The 20,963-nt window shown below is 40.4% G+C and overlaps 1 protein-coding gene across 1 annotated transcript in view; it reads left to right on the top strand.

Moving 5' to 3' along the window:
- The window catches only part of mettl24 (methyltransferase like 24), a 38,197-nt gene that overhangs the window by 13,704 nt on the left and 3,530 nt on the right, over positions 1–20,963 (top strand). The window contains exons 2-4 of the mRNA XM_084953036.1: positions 7,547–7,645; positions 12,252–12,385; positions 17,778–18,003. Coding sequence (XP_084809162.1) covers positions 7,547–7,645; positions 12,252–12,385; positions 17,778–18,003 — 459 coding nt within the window. The remainder of the gene's footprint in view (positions 1–7,546; positions 7,646–12,251; positions 12,386–17,777; positions 18,004–20,963) is intronic.

The following is a 20,963-nucleotide window of genomic DNA, read 5'->3' as shown; positions in this document are numbered from 1 at the left end:
CGACAAGCTCTTGTTGTGGAGTGCCTCGATTTCTCCTTTCCCATTCAGAGTTGCAAATATTGAGCTGAAAATGGTCAGGAATCGCAACCGAGTTCTTGACAGGTTTTCTAACATTGTTCCTCGCCACTTAAAGGAAACTATCCTGTTCTTTTATGTCTTGGTGAACTGATGCTTTATATAACTAATTAAGTTCAATTTCTGTTATTTATTCTCCTGCTATGTTACTCCTGAAATTCAAGGCTGCAAAGACTCATGGATCCAGCACAGTTTATTGAGTGTGCTTGTGATACACCTGCAAAAAAGGAAATGCAGCTCTTTGTTACCCAAAACACTTGGGTGCTGCTTGCTGATATGTTTCGATTTAAACTAGACGGACACAAAATGCTCCTGCCATGCAATTGATGACAAAATGCAGAGTCAAAATGGACATGTGCCGGTGTTCGACCAGCTTTGGTCTACAGCACGGGGGCGGTTAATCCTGCTGCCAGCAGCAATATCTGTGATGTAACACATTGTGTTGAGAATGAATGCAAAACCTCAAAGTCAAGCAAAACAGTTTTCTGGGACTGACCGGGTGCATTGTATTCCAGTTAGAGCTTCTCTCTTTTTCACCCACATGATTCATACGTTACAGTCTCTCTTTTACAGTAAACGCATTCCAGATGTGGCTTCATAGACTTCTGCAAATGAGAAACAGCGTAGATACAAAGACGATCTTCACGTTCCCTCCTCACCGTCTGTGCCTCAACCTCCAATTTCTTGCTTTCTCTTCGTCATTCATCCAAACGCTTTGCTTCAGCCCTCCTCCTCCTCGTGTATCCCTCCACTCCTCTGCAGCCTTCCACTGCCTTCGAGATGAAGGCTCAAGTCTTCTGAGATTACTGCCTTTATTAAAAAAGATCAGTGTAATCCTCCACTTTAATTCTGTTATACCCTCCCTGTCTCTCACTGTACGCTATCAGTGAGCTGGGATTGGCCGATGAGCCGGGCCTGCCAGAGGAGTAGAGATGACACTGCAGGAAGTAGAGATGACTGTATATGGTCTATATCCAAGTCTCACAATATCCCAGATTAGTCAGAATGATAGAGCTTAGTGAGGATCATTCTTTGAGATTATCCTCTATATACCATACAGAACAGTCACGTCGTATTGAAAGACTATCAGTTCTGTAAATAGATGATTGATTTTGCTCTTAATATAATAATTTTGGTCGTCCATCTCCTCTAAATAACCCAAGTATACATGGATACCTACGGAATCCGACCATTACAATTAGCAGCAATGTACGTAAGACCGTAGAATCAGAATTCATTGTATCTCAAATTAAAATCACCATGTGGGATCTACTAATGTACATATCTTACCCTCTATACTAGCTTAACCGAGACAAGTGCAGGCCTCGGTTATGTCAGTTAAGCTCAGTGTTCATTATTGAACAATAAGAAAGAGACTGTGTATAAATAGAGTCTATGGGAAAGTTCCATGGTGAAAACAGTTGACTAAAGAGAACATAAGGGGTCATTTGGCAAACCCCCCCTCCAAAACATCTTGATGATCAGCAAGAAAATAGTCTATGAACTGACGAGATAAAAGTTAAACTCTTTGAATCTGGCGTAAAAACGAAAAGTGAGTGTACCATTATGAGGTTTAGCCTTTTTTCACATAGGGCCAGGTATGGTTGGATAACTTTTCATCATCAAAAACTGTATTTACTTGGGTTTGTCTTTGCGTAAAATTAACATTTGCTTTATTAACTAAAAATTGTAAGTGTCACAAATGTCCAAAAAAAAACCCTTAAGAAATCCGGAAGGGGAAACTATTTTTCACAGCACAATAACTCTCAGAAATGTCCCCATCTGCCACTGAAGTCATGTATGTACTATGTAGATTTGTTTGTCTTTAGTAACAGGCTTCATAGTAGTTACAGATTTTAATTTAGAAGAAATCAAGCTTCGTCGTGTGATAAATGTTGCATTTCACCAGTGTTTACAACACCATTAAAAAATCAGAATCTTTCTGCATTTTCCCTGAACCACATTAGCACAACCCTGTGGGACATAAATCTCTGATATGATCTCGCACCTGGGTTCACCACCCACTCAGAAACAGAGGGAGGTTAATGTGAATCAGCCACCAGCTGTTTCGTTAAACCGCAGCTTCTCTGTCTGCCCACTTGCCCGTTTCATGTCTTGACCTTCGCTTGCCATTGGATACTGTTGGGTTTTCGTCCAAGCTGTCAGGAAAATACACCTCGTCAAAGACCATTTTATGAACTTTAGGACAGTTCATGGTGTTAAAAAACAGTCCACATGCTGTTGAACTAAAAGCTTTGACCTCCTAACTGTACAGCCTGGTGGTATTTTTCTGAAGTGTCTGGACTCTGATGAGAGCAGTTGTTTAAAATGAGCAGCAGGTCTGACACTCAGTCACCCTGGCACTCTACCAGTGGACAGGAGTGACTTGGCAGCATTCACTCTGACACCTTATGTTTTCGAAATAGGCAGACCCAACCCACCTGTGGCTTGGTCCTGCATGACATTTGATACACTAATGAGAATTTGTTTATCCAAGCGGTGATTGTGCCGTGTCCTCTCAGACACTCTGCCCACACTGTCAGCGATCGCTACATACACAGACTTAATTCATTCTTGTTGTAAAGGCAATTAAAAAAACAAAACAAAATGTGTAACTCATCCTTTTTTTCTCATTTCTTTTTCCACAATTTGTGTGTTTGTTGTCAGCTCCACCCAATGTTCTTTACCTCCCACCTCTCCATTCTTTTTTACCGCCTTCATTGTTCTGGCAGACAGTCCTCTCTTGCTTTATCCAGTCATCTCTTGTTCACCCATCCATCCTGTTCTCCCCAAGGGATTATTCATGCTTGGCCTGGCTGCTCACACCTCTCTCCCAGGCTGAGAGGCACCGATCCAATAACACACCCAGCTCCCAGGCTGTGGAGAAGGGCAAATTCCATCTTTGTTTGATTTTTTTTTTTTTTTAGTTTTTGGTGGATGGGGGGTTAACGCAAGAAGAAGGAAATACAAAAACCCCTCAAATCTTTATTTCATGGAAAGTGTAAACATTAACTGTCGTTTGTGCAGATATTTGAGCACCTCATAATAAAAGCTGCCAGTGATGGTGTTTCGGGTATGCCTCGGAACTGTTTCATTATTTGAGTGCATGACATTTTCATCCAGAATTTGCTGACATTTAAAGATATCCCGTCTTCCTGCTATCTGTGCCAATGACTGCCAAAAACCCTAAAGTAAAGTATTTCCCACCCACCTGGTTATCAGCAGGCAAGGTGCTCTTTTAAATTAATGCTGCTCATTTTTTGACAGAGAGCTCAGTCTTTACCTTATGTACTCAAATCATTTTTTTCCATAGTCACTACTCCCGTGACCACAAACCCTTCCTGCAGCTTCTCTTCCATACCAGGGGTTTGGTTTTCGTACCTGCCAGGGAAAAGTAGAATTTTCTTGGAACATTTTCTGGCATTTTATGGTGATAAAAATAAAAATGTGTGTCCTGCATATATTTTAAGTTCTAACTTCAAAGATCAACAATACGTATTAGTTTTTTATACCTGCATGTTCATCTCCTGTCAGCAGCTGAAGTTTAGCTAAATCTGATCTGATACTTCTGCTTGTCTCAGCATTTGTGCTTCAGCTTCATGCGGCTCGCCAGGCTTAAACTGAAGCACATATCAGCACTTCTTCCACCATTTCATTGGATTTTTAATTGAAGTGATACTTCAACTTAACTGAGCTCTCACACCGAAATCAGCAAGCAGTCTCTTTCATCATTTTTATTTAATGTCTTAAATGCTTCTTGATTTTAATTTCAGCTGCCACATACTTTGAAATATTTTGTGAGAAATCTTTTTTTTTTCTCTTTAAATTCAGACTTTCCGCAGCAAGCCTCTGGAAAGCTCTACAGTTCCTGTTGTCATTCCACTGACAAAGTTTGGCTGACACACTTGAACTGACACTAATTTCTCTCAGCTCCTCCACTCTAACTCACCCTTCAACCTTAATTCATCACTTACACTTACGCAGACATTTCCACTCGTTTCAGTGCTCGAGGGTAAAACTGAATCTTTAAGTGTCTTCAGCACTTCCAATTCACCTGATGCTTCAACCTCACTCAGTTCACACACTTAATCGGACGCTGTAATTGTATTTCAGCTGATGCTTTCCTCAATAGACATGCTTTTCTTGTTATAATGTTTCATGTACATTTTTTTCAGATTAACGAACCCCCTATTTAATTCATTTCCACTGACCATGTCATCTATGTAAAGGCAACAACCTTAAAATCTCTTGCTGAGGACAGAATTATGTCTAATTTCACAGGACTAAGGCTGCACAGCTGATGAGTGATGTTCTCTCTGTCTACCTTAGGTGCTGATGACTTGTTGTTGCTTGACTGAACACATAGTTTAGCACTAATCGCATCACTGCTCAGCAATAATCACCAGTTGGGAAAAAAAATCCTGATAGGTATGCACAGTGTAGAACCTGCACAAACCCATAGTCTCTATTTTGCACTTTAAGCTTGTTGCTTAAAGATTGAATTTATTTTAATTTCCCATTAAGGCAAAAATCATTTTAACTTCTGAGGGAAGTATAAACACACTAGATTTAAACTTGCACTGTACAAGTCAGGCTGGCAATTCCAGTCCAGCACTGCCATAAAGTCTCAAAGTAGCCATAAAATCTTTGACAGACACCTCCTCCCTTGGCAAATGCTTCCAAATATTTCCATTTCTTCTCTGCTGTAAAGTGCTGGATCACTCGTGCTTGTGTGAGCACTTTGGAACCTCCCATTGTCCTTTTCCTCTTCCATTTCTATTCAACCGCAGCTTACAGCACATACTGCAACCTCCCAGAGACTTCATTGTCCCAGATATCTGCCCTCTGATCAGTACCCCAGTCCCAACCTGTACCAGGGTGATGTATGGGGCCTGACAGCTGAGTTGTTCAGGGAGGACCGGGTAAGGAGATGAAAAGGGCAGCTCACAGACAGAGAGCTCTGGGAGTCCCCGGGATGCAGAAAGGTAGATGTTATTTGTACACGTGTAAATGTACTTCAAATGCGGTCTTTCTGTCTCTGTAAAACCCTCCTGGCTTCAATACTGCAGTTTAGGAACAATGTTGATTAGAAGTGGCATTTTATTTTCTTCTTTTTGTCAGGGGCTGTTTGTCAGACTGGGGGCTTTGCCAGAGAGATTTTTTTTTATGGCCTGAGTTAAAATTATATGGTGGAATCTAAACAACAAATACTCCACGAGTTAAAAATCAAAAGACAGACAGCCCAATGATTGTTAACACTCATAGCATCTGATATTAAATAAACACAAAATCTGTGCAGCCCTGCTGTACATTAATGATGATGGTTTATGCTTAAATAGCTTTAAATTTATTGAATTGAGCTCTTTTTGTTGAGAAGCTGCATATTTCCACCGGAGATGTTTTGTCCAGAAGTAAATATCATATAACTATACCAATTAACCAGTTTATGTTCAAGACACTTCAGACATATGCTTTACCATGGGTTTAATGCCAATATGACTATTTACCCTGACTCTTCGAATCTTCAACCCATCACTCATAGCTGCCACTATAGCACTCAAATTATCTCATAATGCGCAAGAATATTTGTCAGATAATGATCTCTTCTGTGCTTGATACACATACAGATTTTAAAAACAAAACCTGTTCTGTTTTCAGTGTCTGTTATCGCATTTTTCTTTATATAAACATGTATTAGAGATGGACATTTTCAGCATTAATACTCAGGATGTAGGATGTGGCATTTCATAAATGCTTAACTTGTACTAATGAGCCATTACACACATACATCACCAGCTTGAACCTTTAATACTAATGCGGATGGATTCATGCTTTCATGATGTTTACACCAATTTCTGATCCAAATATTGCATCAGATATTGAGACTCGTCCAGGCAGCATTTTTCTAATCTTTTTTTGTGCAATTTTAGAAAGGAAACGCAAACTTTAGCCGTAGCTTCCTGTTCTTAGCTGATAGAAGTGTGACCCAGTGTGGTCTTCTGCTACAGTAGCCAGTCGCCTTCAAGGTTTGATGTCATGTGCACTGTTTGTAACGAGTGGTCACTACTACTTTCTCTGACCTCTGGCCTTAACAAAGTGGCCGGTGAGTGTCTGTGGGTCCTGAGTGCCTTTTTAACTACGAAGCTGAGGTCAGTGATAGAGACCAGCAGAAAGCAGAAGTAAACAATCAATGGAGACGCAGGATGTTAGAAGAAAGAAAAAACAGGCAATGAAAAGAGCAACAGGATATTAGAAGACCGAGAAAGACAAAAGAAAACAGAAGCCATGATATAAAAGGAAGCAGAGAAAAGAACGGATGGGTTGAGGCAAGGGAAGCATTCGGATGTTTTGACACTCTGTAAATCGATTGAAGGCTGAATGCCAAACACTGAATAGTGTCGTGTGGATCAAGGTCTGCAGCTTTTGTGTGTTGGCAGGCCCAGGATTTGCCTCAGTGGAGAAGAAAATAACACATATGGTGTTGTCAGATAACATATTAGCAGAGTGGTGTGGGGTTATGTACAGACCTGTAAAAAGTCAAGCAAAGTGTGCACTGTATAGACCCAAGTATATTTTTTTTAAATATATGTATAAGCTCTACTGTGTGTACATGTGCAATGAAGATTAAAAGAAAGAGCAGTTAGTGAAAGTGTCAAATGTCTTAGTTATAGTCCTCTGTGTTGAGCCCACGTTAACCATGAGAGAACCATGCCACACGTGTCCACAGCAACAAACCTAAACACGATCCTGTCAGTAAAGACAGCCTAATCTAATTTGCACAGCTATGGGAAATTATGAAATAAACTGCAGTGCCCATACACAGGAGCGCCCTAGGCAGGGACGTGCACTCTCATCAAACCACAGCAGATAATTTATTCCAGGGCTGCTAATGAACACTTGGCTGTGGTGTTTGACCCAAGAAATGATTGTACAAGCAACGAATACATCATCACAGAGCCGTCTCTGTCGCCCTCTGTTCTGCATACTCTTCATCCCTCCTCTAATCACAAACAGGCGCATTCCTGTAGCATGGAAGCAGGCTTTAAAGCAAGGTTCTGCCACGTTTCAGGAATGCAGCACAGAGCTAAAGCTGCTAAAGCCCCTGATGAAGGGGTCTAAGATCTTATTCTTCCACTTTCAAACAAAGCTCAATCCATACCTTCCAGCAAAGCATACACGTGAGTAAATAGGCTAGCAGTCCCCATTTTACTAAAATAACAACAGAAATGAACTTTAGCAGTTTGTCGCTAACACGTGTGTGGGGGAAATTTTCCTCAGAGCACACTGTGACCTAGTTCTATCAGTGGCTATACACAAGAGGGTTATAATACCTGAAAGAATAAAGCTCCCTTTATTGTTGTCCTTGCACTGGATTTCTTGTGAGTGGCCTACTTTGATGTTAGTGAGTTGCTCATTTTCATATTATTTCCATTGTAACTGTTCATGTATATGCATATGTTCCCCTATTCAGACTCCACGATGGCATATAGACCTGGAGCCCTGGGCCAGTGAGAGTCAGTCACTGGAGGATGAAGCTAAAAGGTTCCTCAGCTACATCACAACTCAGCAAGTGAGATTTTTTTTTAAAATTTCATTTGCTACCTAAATGTATTTTTGATTATTATTCATTTAAAATGCCAACATTAAAACCACTGACAGATTAAGTGTAAATGGACTGGTTCTTATATAGTGCTTTACTACTCTACCTGAGCGCTCAAAGCACTTTATACACCATTCACACTCATTCTTACAAGCACTGTTTTCTATGCTGTTTCTATACAAGTGCTTTTTATTTAACGTTCACACACATGCATACACTGATGGATGCATTGGAGAGCAACTTGGGGTTAGTATCTTGCCCGGGGATATTTGGCATGCTTACTGGAGCAGCCAGGGATCAAACCACCAACCTTCTGATTAGTAGGTAACCTGATCGACCCCCTGTTGGTTCTTTTTGTTTTTATGAATATCTTCTAATATAATTTTTTTAATTGAGGTCTAGGTCTGTTTTCTGAGCTCATTAAAAGCATTTTTAATATTATTTTTAGATATCTGGTCATCACAGGTCAGCCACAATGCAACATATGATTTTTAATAGACTGTGATGCATATTGATCGCTTAACTCTTAAGGGAAATATTTAAATCGAGAATAAGTACTTTTACTTCTGATGCTTTATAGCTTGCCTACACCTTCCTGATGTCTAGTTTTAAAGCCCTATTCAATTATTACTGTGACATAGCGTACTTTATATTTACTATTTATTTCTTATTTGCGATATTGGCTGTGCTTAATGATGCGTGCAAGCACCATCGATTGGGGGATTAATCATCTTTAACTTTTAATCACATTTTCTGTCCTCAAAGCAAAAATTAACCTGACACTGAATGCAAATCTAAGACTAGAGTTTGAGGCAAAAATAAATAAAGTAGTTAAGCCATGAGACACATACCTTTGGCTGCTTTTTAAAAAAACAAGACTGCATCTCTTAGCCCATGATTGAGCTGCACTGGCATCTCTTTCACATTCAGCATAGACAAAACATTTTTCTTGCCCTGACAGCAAGCAACTAATTCATTACTCTATTGATTACTATACAGATGGAGCTCACAGCCCCTCTATTCAGATCTAATCAATGAGTTGTTGTGGTTTGCTCCTTGGACTGTATCGGTATTAATTACTACAAATCAATGAAGATGTTTTGCATCATAATAAGAAGAAGAAGGAAAAAAGGAAAAATATAAAAAGGAACTGAGAAAGGTTGGAATTCTGGTTGGAAGGTTGGAAAATCTTTGTCTCTACAATGGAGGCATTCTTTGAACTCATGTAGTTTGTGTGTGCGTGTGTGTGTGTGTGTGTGTGTGTGTGTGTGTGTGTGTGTGTTTCTATTGCAGTAAATTGGCTTGGAGACAAATCAACATCTTATCTTTATCCCTCACACAACATAGCCAGAACACAGAGTACCAATCTCCAAATGACTAAGCATCACTCAGCCTGTCTTTCACAAAGCAGAAATTTAGTTCATAATGAATTAGTGCTGGGATGTGCGTGTGTGTGTGTGTGTGTTTAGGCACTTCTGGGTTTTTGTGGATGAGGAAGGAAGGGACAAGGACAGGAACAGAGAGAAAGAGATCTCGTGAGCATGTGTGTACAAGTGTGTATTTGTGAGGAGGAGCTGTGGAAGGGAACTGTCTGTCATTGACAGTGACAGGCGAGGGTGGAGGGAGCTGGTGTGGGGATAGCAGCATCCTCTGCTGTAATGCTGACTGACACAGTGCCTGGTGGAACTGTTACTAAGAGAGATGGCCTGCGACACAACTGTCCAATCAATACCAGTCAGCAGCTTTCACGTGTTCATGCACAGATAAGAGTAAGTCTATATAAAAATATTAATAATACTACTAATAATAGTGTGAAATAATAAGGCAGCAGGAGCATGGGATCAATTTCTGATTAGCTTATCAACAATAAGAATGAACTTCTCATTCACGCTCAGTGAATGTTCTCGGTTTTACAGCTCAGTATTCTTTGTAGCATTGTTCAGCTCTCAGCAGCTCAATGCAACTGATATGTCTTTAGATGTGAAGTGGCAAAAATAATCAAGAGTGATTTTGCATTTAATTTTCCCACAGTGCATTGTATGCAGATAAACGCTTTCAACTCGAACGCATTAACGATGACGGACATTGTGGGGAATGTTCAACATGTAAGAATTGGTTTAAATAGAGAGCAACAAAGACACATCGGGCGACTTTTGTCCTTTGTCAGATGGTGACACTGCACTTCAGTGATTCAGTTGGTTCCTTACTGCGTGACCTGTCACAGAATGATCTCATTAAAATGGGCGATTTATACAAAAGCCACAGTAAGAAATTACGCCTAAGAGGTTCTTTTGAAACCGTACAAATCCAGCTTGCCAAAAAAGGGAAGGCTGGCAATGTAAACACGGCTAATGAACAGCTTCAAATGTAAATTTCTTCTATTTTAGGAACAGTAAGTGGATTTATAAGAGGCTGGGACATAGTACATTTCTTCTTACACATTCACTTGGCTGCAAAACGTCTGCTATCAGTGTCTTTTTACCTGAGTTAGGATCTAGAAAGTATTTCTCATTAACCATTGAATGTAAATGAAAGATGGATATAGCCGTCACCTACTAGTTATCAAAGTGCCATTTTGAAAATTTAGGCTGTGTTTTAAATGTGTTGTGTTTGGAAAGCAGACATTATAGCAAATGGGAGATTGATTAGGAAATAAAGAAAGCTGCATGCTCATAAAGCAATTTGATTTTATCAATCAGGGGAGATAAAAGCTCATTTCAATACAGAGTTCTAAACACTCAGATTTCATTTTGCAGCCAGAGGATATGTAATGGTAATCAGCATACTTTCACATTAGGCTCTCTTTTTAGACTGGAAGTTTGTGGAAGCTGCTGTGCAAGGTGGATGCCTTTTATTGGGAATAATATAAGCTTTGGTCTCTTGCTCAAGGAGAATTTGGCTTTTTTAAAGACTGGTGAGAAATCCCCGGGCAACTTCTGATCACTAGGAAAAAATATGCACTCCCCGACTAGATGGTGAGTGGTTGCTGACTGTTGGTGGGTGAAATTAGTTGCAAAGAGGATGCTAAAAACCTCCTTGTGGCTTTGTTTGCTAGCAAGTTGCTGAAGTCACCTGTAGTTTGCATAGAAAATGCTAACTTGTCTGCCAACCACTCAATAAGCGGTAGCCAAAAGTGACGCAAACCGGAAATGCTTGCTTTGCTTTCAAATTAAGAGTTGCCCCTTGCTGCTGCAACTAAGACATTTAAAAGGGCGCAACTTTCACTTTTGAAGGCAAATATTCTCTTCACAAAATGTTCTCTCTGCACACAGTTTCACTGCCATGGAGAGGGTAGTTTGCAGACAAATCAGCATCTTTATGTAAGAGTGGCAATCTGCTGGCAACCAAAGCAACTGCATGGAGGTTTTCAGTGCACCACTGTATACGTCATTGCAAATGATTTTACCTAGCAACTCTCGCCCTGTATGACTGTGGCCTAAGATGCAGTAGCACAAACAAAGTGTAGCTGCGAACATGCTACTACGTACTTGAATGGTGTAGTACAGTAAAGCCAGACATTTGTGCTCGGTCATGATGTCTGAGCCAATATTGTTTCTTCCCTTGCAAAGTTAATCTCGGCATCAGACAGAATGTGGAGAAACCACACAGCAAACATTTGAGAAGTAGCTCCTGGTCTGGAGCTTAGTAACTTGTTAAACTGTACATAACACTGATATACTGTACTGACATGTATATGCAGGTGTGTATACAGCATTTTTGCAAATGTTGGTCCTTGGATTCTTGGTTGAAGTTGATTATGAAAGCTGTATTTTTAAGGTTGAAAAATATAATCCACAACATTTTAGAACAATACACTGTTATTGTACAGTACTGAAAAAATATTTTTGTTAAAGATATGGCAGGATCCAAAGATTAGACTTTTATATGGAAGCAGCTAAAAGGATATTGTGTTTTAAATCCAACGAATTTTGTGAATTAAAGGTAGTACAATCTTAATCATAAATGAAGGATTTAAAGTCCTCTTTTTTAGTTTCTTTCTGCCAACCCAGTGACACTTGGCAGTGCATTAGCACCATCTGTGCATCATGTCTGAGTCTGAGTTGTAGAACTCACCTAAAGAAATCAGGATATATCAGAGTGTCAACTATGCTGCCACATTTGACTTGTGTTTGCTTGAAATCCCTAGGACTCCATTTATTGTACAGAATGAAAACTCACTCGTTTGGTTGGAGTAATGCTGTCGAAGAGTAATGCGCTCTTACACATGAAATGCCCGCTTCTCAGAAGATTTATCTCACCACAACCCCCTGCCCAGTTAACAACTAGTTCACTTTCACATTCAGTGACCAGTGCAGTGAACAGACTTGGACATCAATATCCAAACAGCGCAGGTGGTCTTGAATGTCCAGCATACAGACACTTATTTTTGCTTTGCGAACTGAGTCGGTGTGGTTCTGTTGCTCTGTCATTCATTTCTTGTTCCATTTATATTTGCAATACAGGACTCCCACTGTGTCAGATAACATGGCTGTCTTGACAATAAGTTCTGCTCCTTGTACCTGGAAAAATGGCTGTTAATATGTCTTGCTTTGTGTTTACATTTTTGTTTTTCCAGGTGTCATGTGCATCACTTCAAGGCAAGAAAGCAGACCAGGAAGGGTCCACTGGGGCATGGGCTGTGTGCCTGGATCCCAATTATAAACTGATCCACAGGATAGAGAGCAGACACTGCAGGGTGTACTCTTTTGGGTGAGTATTGTTTGTTAGACACTCACACATAATTTTGTTTTTGCTAAATGTGTGTTCCCTTAACAAGGAATTGTCCAATATATAGGGAATGGAGTCAATTGTAGTCGCTTACACGGAAACAAACAGTGACTGAATTATCTGCAGATGACACAATTATTCAGAACATCTCGTTCTGAGTCAGGCTGTGAGATATCTGCTGGTAATCAAAATTGCCACAGCTGTCAGTAAACTTTATAGTAAAGTAAAGTTTATTCTGTATCATAAAAATATATTCAAGGTCTATTTTCACACACAATAAATGAAGTGCATGTCTTTCTCCATCTTCCTTGTTAGCCTCATCTTTTCATGTCCTTGGCGACTAATTGTACACTGAGTATGATTTTATTTTGAAACTGTCTTTCTTCTTACATTGCTTTTGTCTTCATGCAGTTACATTTTCACTCTGCACATTTTCCTTTAATTTGTTGTCTTTTGTTAAACTTCAAACGTTATAACTATTCTACCTTTGGTTCCTTTAACTGGATTGGCATGTAACCCTGACTTCAGTCAGCCAGACCACCAAGGCGTTTGACCTTCTTAAGACCAGGCTGTCATTCACTCCTAGCCGGCTTTGTGCCATGGATCGGCTCAGTCTAAGTCTGCTCCGTCAATGCTGAGGTGCAGCAATGGTTGAAGGATTTTTCTGCTGGGAGAGAAGGCTCATTAGTTTGACCGTTGAGAGACAGCACAGGTGTGCTGGCATCAAGGCAAGCGAGGCGCAGATAGGTGTGGGAGAGTGGCAGGAGGGGCGGGGAGGTCAAAAGGGTGTCAGAGGCCAAATAGACAGGAGAAAAAAACATATCTGATATCCTCTGGCTGACTGCAACGGCACTCTGTGCAGACAAGCTACATGGACACGCACTAAAATTGAAATGAGTTTTATCAAACATTTTGATATTTGGCTTGAATATCGGCTTGGAAAATGTGACTCAGATCTAATTTTTCAAATCAATGAAAGCTACTTGGCTATCTCTTCCTATCTAACTGATCACTTAATACCTCTGGAATTAATTCAGTTTACACTACGTCAACTCAACTCTGTCGAATGCAGTAAAAGCGAGTCCCAAAAAGACATTAAATTCTTTAAAAAAAATGAAACTTCCCGAGTAACAAAAGAAATTTCCTAGAATCTCACGGAGAGAGTTAATCAAGTCAGCCTGCAAACTGCTCTCTGAAGTTCCTCCCCATGTCCCCTATCTGACCTACATTCATTACACACACACACACTCACGCGTGCATACACATACACATGCTCTCACACACACACTTCTTGGTCATATTCTTGCCTCTTTGCCAGGTATGTTGAGCATCCTACTCTCAGGAGAGTTTCTCTGACTTGCAAAGCCCTCAACTGTAGTCAACTGCAGAAGATTAAAAGGGATTTAATAGAAAAGCCAAATGCTTTTAGTACGCCTCTGTATGCGCCTTTGAACTCAGCACATTATGTAGGTACACTTTTGTGTGTTTTGCTGAACGTGTGCAGCTGATACATCTCATTTGCATGATGTGCAACGAGCCGGGGATGGCTGTGCCTGGGCAGGATGAGCAGCTGTTCACTGATTGGTCTGTCACATGTTGGTGTATAGGGGGGACGCAGGATGTTTTTCCACATGAAAGACCAATTATCCATCTTTTCCACTGCTGTAAAAACAGCCCACATTCTGCTCAAAATGAAGCAGGCTCTGTTTAAACTTGTATTCCTTCTCTTCCGTGTATTCTTCAGTATTTGTATAATTAGTCCATCTGCCTCCGGTGGAAAGAACTTGAAATCGAATATTGAGGTCCAGCATTTTTAATACGCTACATAAATAAAGTGACTTGACTTTTAACATAAATGTGGGCATGTGAGATGCTGCTAGTGGATAACAGCATTAATACCTGCAGTATAGCTAGTAGCAACGGTGGCTCTGGCTTCTCGTGCTTTGTTTCCTTTGGCTCCCCTTCTGGGCAAAATTAAGAAAATATGATAATCAGCCATCTCATTACCATTACCTATTGTTCTTCCCAGAGTAAATGCTGTTTAGTGATTTTTAGGAAGTTAACCAAGCATTATTCTATGAGTGATGGCTTTAGTATGAACTAAATAAGTGTAACAACACCCCCCCCCCCCCCCCCCCCCCCCCCCCCCCACAACCAGTTAATAACCATAGGTTTTATATAGAAGATGGATGAAGATAGATGTGAAGCCAAGCCCTGCAACAGACTGGCAACCTGACAGGGTTCTAAGAGACAGTGCTAAGAAATTCAGTGCTAAATATATACACAACACATATACTCTTATTTCACTCATCAAAACTGTAGCACAGGCTTATTAAAAAAAGGCTAATTGAGATTTCCAAATCAGTGTATTTGCAGACGTCTATTAGACATTTCTTCCTGTGTTGGCAGCAACCCATCAGTCACAATAACCTGATAATAATCTAAATTAAAAAAAACCAAAAAAAAAAACAAGCTTAACATGAACAGTGTTGCGAAAAATGGTTAAATTAGCCTGTAAGGACCTTTTTTTAATGAGGCTGTCAAGATGTTTACTTCTGATTAAGATGATTTCTGCTGTAAATTTGGGCATTTAAACATTAGTCAAGTGACCACTGGACAAACTGTAAGTTTTGGGGTTTTACTGTTTTTAATGACATTAGCGATCAGTAATCCATTAATGTGACAGTGAGCCTGAAACCATAACCATAACCTTGAAATTGAAGCAGCAACAGCACTGTTAATTTAATTATTTACACCTGTCATTTTCCTGTGAGATGCTGAAAAGTTTGTCGTTAAAATTTGTCGTTGACTACACCTCCACATTTTCTATTTCGCAGGTAAAACTTCTTTTTTAAGTTCACAGATAATATTGAAAATGTTTGCTCAGATCATACTGTCTAATTTTTAGTCTTAAGCAACATTCAAGGAGACAGAACTGTGAAGTCGTGTTGGATTTGCACATGAAGGGCAGAAAAGATTTCTGCTCTATGAAACTGGTCTAAACTTGACAAGTTACCTGTAGAATGAATGACACAACTTTAGAGCATCAACACAGGCTAACGGACATGAGGGTGAAAAAAAACCCAAACAAACAAACAAAAAAACCTTTTCACATTTAAAGGACATGTTTATTCATGTCCTTTGGAGACAAATATTGTCATAAAATTGGGTTTTGTTCCTTAGCTCTGAGTTTTTCTATTAGTATTTGGACTGCAATGGGTTTTACTCCTCTTATTGCTTTATTTCTAGTCCATTAGGATTCCTGTGTTTATGGCGTTTTGTAGTTTTACTATTTTCATGTCGTTATCTTCTTGATTATATTTTCAGTTTGGCCTTTAGGTTTCCTAGTAACTCTAAATTGACTGGTATATAGCCCCTTTCTTCTCTAGGTGGGCCCTCAAAGAAACAATACACATCCATCTTGTTTCTTTGCCTAAGTGAAATCAATATAACAATCAGACCCTGATGAATATGTCACAAGTAACTCGGGGTTCAGTATCTTGTCCGAGGATAGTGGAGCCAGGGGTCGATCTGCTATACCTGTGCCTGAGGCAAAGCCACGCCAGTGGTTGTGGTTTTTTGTCACCAATTCCCTTGTATCTTGTCCAAGTGTGAAATTTAAAGTGAGAGACAGACAGTGACAGAGGCCAGAATGAGAAAAAACTGGCACAAACTGGGACAGTTTCTCGACCCACCAAGGGTTTGTTAATCAGCCCCACCTCCAGACTTCACCACACCCAGACAGGCTGCTGACATAATGGGTCAGGTGGATTCATAGCTCTTTATTACATTTACAATCCTCTGGGAGTTTGTGACCAAGAATCTAAACAATCACAGATCTTCATATTTGGTTACATCAACAGCATCCTTACAGCCTCTATAAAGAATGTGTATGAAGTAAATTTCTTTCTAGAACACCCAAATTTATGTAGCCATTCATCCATCATGTTACCCTTCCTGCTCTCATGAGAGACCTAGTAGAGACCCTCCTTTATGAGCATTGTTATTCTGAAGGGCATGTGATGCACTGTGACTCCCCCCTTTTGCTCCTGCCGCCTCATGAGTAATCCCCAATCCCCGTAGTATCGCTGCACTGATTCTCAGCCGCTCACCAAAACCTCACCAGAGAATGAAAAACTCTCAATGAAATATTTAGTGCTTTAAAAGGAGACATCTAGTTGCATCTCAATCCCTCACATATGCTCATTTCTCATCTTCCCACCAGCGGGATGCATTTGGGGACCCGGTGCCTCATCTGTAAAAGACGCGTACTGTGAAATCTACTCCCTTTGTCACGATTACAGAATACAGCCGGCGCGCAAACAAGACACAGGGGAATGCAGATGCAGAGACAGTGACAGGAAGAAAAGGAGAAAATTGTGGAATTAGAGAAGGGAGGGGTGGAATAAACAGTGAACAGCAGTGAGAGAGGTTAGTGAAAAAGTGCGGGGAGAAGGGAGAGAAGGCATGAAAGAGACAGAGACACGAGGGAACGTGTCTGTCTGCTTAGATTTACACATTTTAAAATAGAGAAGCAGGCCACTTGTAGGAAAAGAGATGTGGAGGTGGAGAGCAAAGGAGAGAAACATGAAACAAAGGAGACATAAGAGAGAAACACAAGCGTCAAGTATCTCCTGGCTAAAATCTTTATTCCCTTTGTTTGAATTATTGATTCTTTTCTGGCTCGGAGGCCAAGTAAGATCACAGTGACGCCGTGGTGTTATCTTGTCTGTATCCTTTTATCAGTTTTACTCGCTCTGTTGCATTTGACATGTGTAACGACCGGCTAAGGTGTTGTTTCATGTCACAAAACCGATCTTTGGGTCTTTGATCAAATGTTTTCTCTTTAGTGGCGCCTCAGAGCACATTTTTAAAGTTTTAGATCACTGGAATACAACAGAAGGGCTTTATCCTGCGTTGTTCTCATAAGCACTTGGCCCTATGAAATGATGGAGCAACAATAAAGACGATGGTTTTATAGTTGGCAACCAATTTCTAATGAAATCCAACCCTGCATGAAATAAACACGCATTGAAGTTATACAGCTGCATTCATGCAAACATCCTTCTCTAACGATGGCTATTTTTAGAAAGTTTTTAATACCTGTGTTTTCCTACCTGACTGTCTGTACCTGTACCACACTTTGACTTCCTTAAAAATATGCACAAGGGGTGAGATTGTATGAAATGAAATAGGTGGTTACCATATAACTTTGTCTAAATATCATGATTTGGGCCACTCGTACCACCTAGTCTTCATGTGTCCCATGAAGAATCTCTTCATCTGGTCAAGTCAAGACGATGAAATATGCATTCGTGTAAATGGAGCTGACTCTCACATATTCGCCCTGTCTGTATTTTTGTGTGTTTTCTAGGTTAGGAGTGGACGACCGGTCCCTGGAAAATTCTCTCGTCCAATCAGGCTGTGAAGTCCACTGTTTTGATCCCAGCCTTAAGCAGCCTCACCTGCAACAAGCTGAAATGTGGCTCCATCGTCTTTCTGTAGATTGGAGGGATCCCAGCCCGGCCGTTGTTGCCCAGCGTCAGTATGCCAGCACGAAGAAACTAGCCACCATACTTAATGACTTTGGACACAGAGAGGTAAGAGATAGAGAATAAGCCACTGAGGCTCTAGATAGGCATGCTCATGGTTCTGTGGTGGTTAGGACAGTCACCTCACAGCAAGACTGGGGTCTTCCTGAGTGGAGTTTGCATGTTCTCCCAGTGTTGGCATGGGTTCTCTCCAGTTTCCTCCCAAAGGGGGCCCATACAACCAGTGTAATAATCTAACACCAACAACAACAACAAAAATAACATGCTAGGTTACTCTGCTAGCCAAATTAGCCAAAGATCTAACTAAAAAAAAAGAAATAACATGATGATAGTGGAAGTCATTCAACTGCCTGCCCTCCACAGTTAAGGCTAGGCTAGCCGCGTTTAGTTATTTAGCATTTTATTTAATGGTGGTTGTCTGCTCCGCTCACCTCTAACTTGCTTTTCTCCTCTTTCTTTTTTCTTTTCTTTCCTTTTTTTCCTCTGTGGTTTTTCAGTTTGTTTAAACAGAATCATGCATACATAAGTGAGTGGAGTCAGGTGGAGCCCACTTAGGGAGGTCAGGTCAATCCTAGTGACATTTCATACTGCAAGCTTGTCAGCTCTCAGTGGTCTAGGTCCCCTAACAGTTGCCTGCCCATGACCCTGAATTTGGATAAGCAGAATAAAATGGATAAATGGTTGTAGATTCTGCCTTAAACATGATCAAGGTGTTCCTTTATCAACGTCGGCATTATTCATGCATAGCAAGCAAGGGCAGGTTTGCTCCTGCGCGCCTCACCATAAAACAGCTCATTATGATTAATTCCTCTGTCTGTCTTAAACTCCAGGTGAATATCTTCACGTATATGTGACTTTTTTTCTTGTAAATATGACTGTGCTGGATGTATTACCTCCCCAAAACTCCTCAGGGTTTGTGTTTCACCTCATCAGATAGGGATCTGCATTCACATTCAATCATAAACACACGCACCAAGCCCAGTCATAGCATGCATGCTAATAAACACAGTTATAGAGCCAACAAGCATGCCTGAATAGGAAGGCTAAATGGTAATTCAAGGTCAAGGAAGCCCTGCTTCTCTAAAGAGGTAATTAAATCATGACTTAAAGGCATCAAGGCTCTCTTCTTGTAATATATCCACTTCACCGGGTAACTTTAATAGTTACGGTTAGAGAACACTGATTAAAGACAGAGCGTTCAGTTTGGTACATAAATGCCTTGATACCATTAAGGATCCAATATGTATTTTTTTGTTTGTTTGCTTGTTTTTTAAAAGCCATTATCCCCATTATTGTCACTTCCCTCAGCCACCTTTTCTGATTATCCTCCTTTTTCCAGTTAGAGCAGTCATAGATATGAGTGATTCCACAGTATTGTGTTTCACACATTTGCCTAACATGTGCGGTATCCACGGTTCGAGTTCAGGAAGAGGTACAAATACCTCAGAGCGTTGCCTGCCAAATCTGTGGCAACTGCTCATAAGTAAGGGAGCAGCTGAAAGAAGCCTACAGGCACCTGCTAACAGTGCAAAGGGCTGTGTTGTGCCACTAATTCTGCACACACACACACACAAAACAGGAATATAACCAATTTCTACCTTGGTTCAAGGAATGTGTGTCATACCTGTAAGTCAGCATTAACTAAAAATATGAAACGGAGTTCAGCATGAAGCTTCCAGCAAAACGCAGCTGAATCAGGTACTTCTCAGCTTGCGGACAACAAACTTTCAAAGGACAGGAGGGACTAAAGTGCACTCGTTAATAAAACTGCCAGTGAAGACACAGTGAAGTTGAAACATTTGTACAGCTGAAGGCTCTTTTGTTGAAAAATGTGAAAGTTCCCAGCAGAAATTGTTCTGTACGTGTAGTGTTGCTGGAAGTGTAGCTGCTCTGCAGTACTAGCTTTTACAGTACAGCGAGCTTTATGATGCTACACAATAAGCCAAATCCTTTTCCCTGAGACTCTGTGGTCACATATGGGTTTAGTGTAAACCGTCTTGTTCGCTGATGTGTCCTCCTCAGGGACATAACAAGAATCAGTTCAGGGTGCGGCGACCCTGTTTCATGTTATCCCTTTCGCCTTTAACATATGGTTTGGTCCTGCTGATATTATGAGTGGATTATATATATATATATATGTTGCATTTTCTGAACAAATGTGGTGTTTTACTGGCAACAGATTATGATATATTTATGAAATCTGAACAACAGTGGGCATCTGGATAGCTTGGAGACGTGACAGAAGCAGGTGTAAACGCAGATGTGTTCTAGCTGATGTAAACACCCATGATGCATTTAAATCCAACTGTTAAAGGGTGTGGGTGGCTTTTAATTATTGTGAACACAATTTGATAGTCAAGTTCCTGTTTATTTGTTTTCTTTGAATTTCACTGGTGTATGAAAAAACCAAAGAAAACCAAACTGATTCATGAAATTTGGGCTCCCACTCCACCCTCAGGATAAAGTGTGTGTTTTACACAGAGGTTATCCTTTTTTCTGTTTTTTTTTTCTTGGCGTGAGCTTTGCAGAGCATCTGTATCACCCTCCAGGGCAAAATCTTTTTTTTTTTGCATCACTACTGTTAACACTCTAAAGTTTATTCCACTAACCCTCTCTCCTATAATAAAGTGAACATTTCAGTTAATATATATTGACTGCTAACTGGGCTTATCATTGTTTTTTGTTTTAAATAGACTAAATTTAAATTAGACTAAAGCAGAATCCCTGGCAAAGAAACCAGGTGCTTTGCTTTAGCTGATTTAAGCTGAGCGGTTCAAGTTGTTAAACCCTTTTCTGCAGGTAAAAAGCAAACACGCAAATCATAGAAGGTATTTGCAAAGATATGAAGATGTCGGTGTGTGACGAGATATGAACAAATAACGGCTGGCGTGTTTACAGTATGTGTGGGTGGGTTTGTACACCATGCTGCGTTATAGATAAGACACCTCACCTGTTTTAAATGCAGAGCCACACATGCATTCTTGTAATGAGGTTTTAATGTGAGTACA

The sequence above is a fragment of the Perissodus microlepis genome, chromosome 15 (assembly GCF_051167445.1).
Source record: "Perissodus microlepis isolate ML-2025 ecotype Zambia chromosome 15, ASM5116744v1, whole genome shotgun sequence".
NCBI lineage: Eukaryota > Metazoa > Chordata > Actinopteri > Cichliformes > Cichlidae > Perissodus > Perissodus microlepis.
This window is presented reverse-complemented; position numbering and strand designations above follow the sequence as displayed.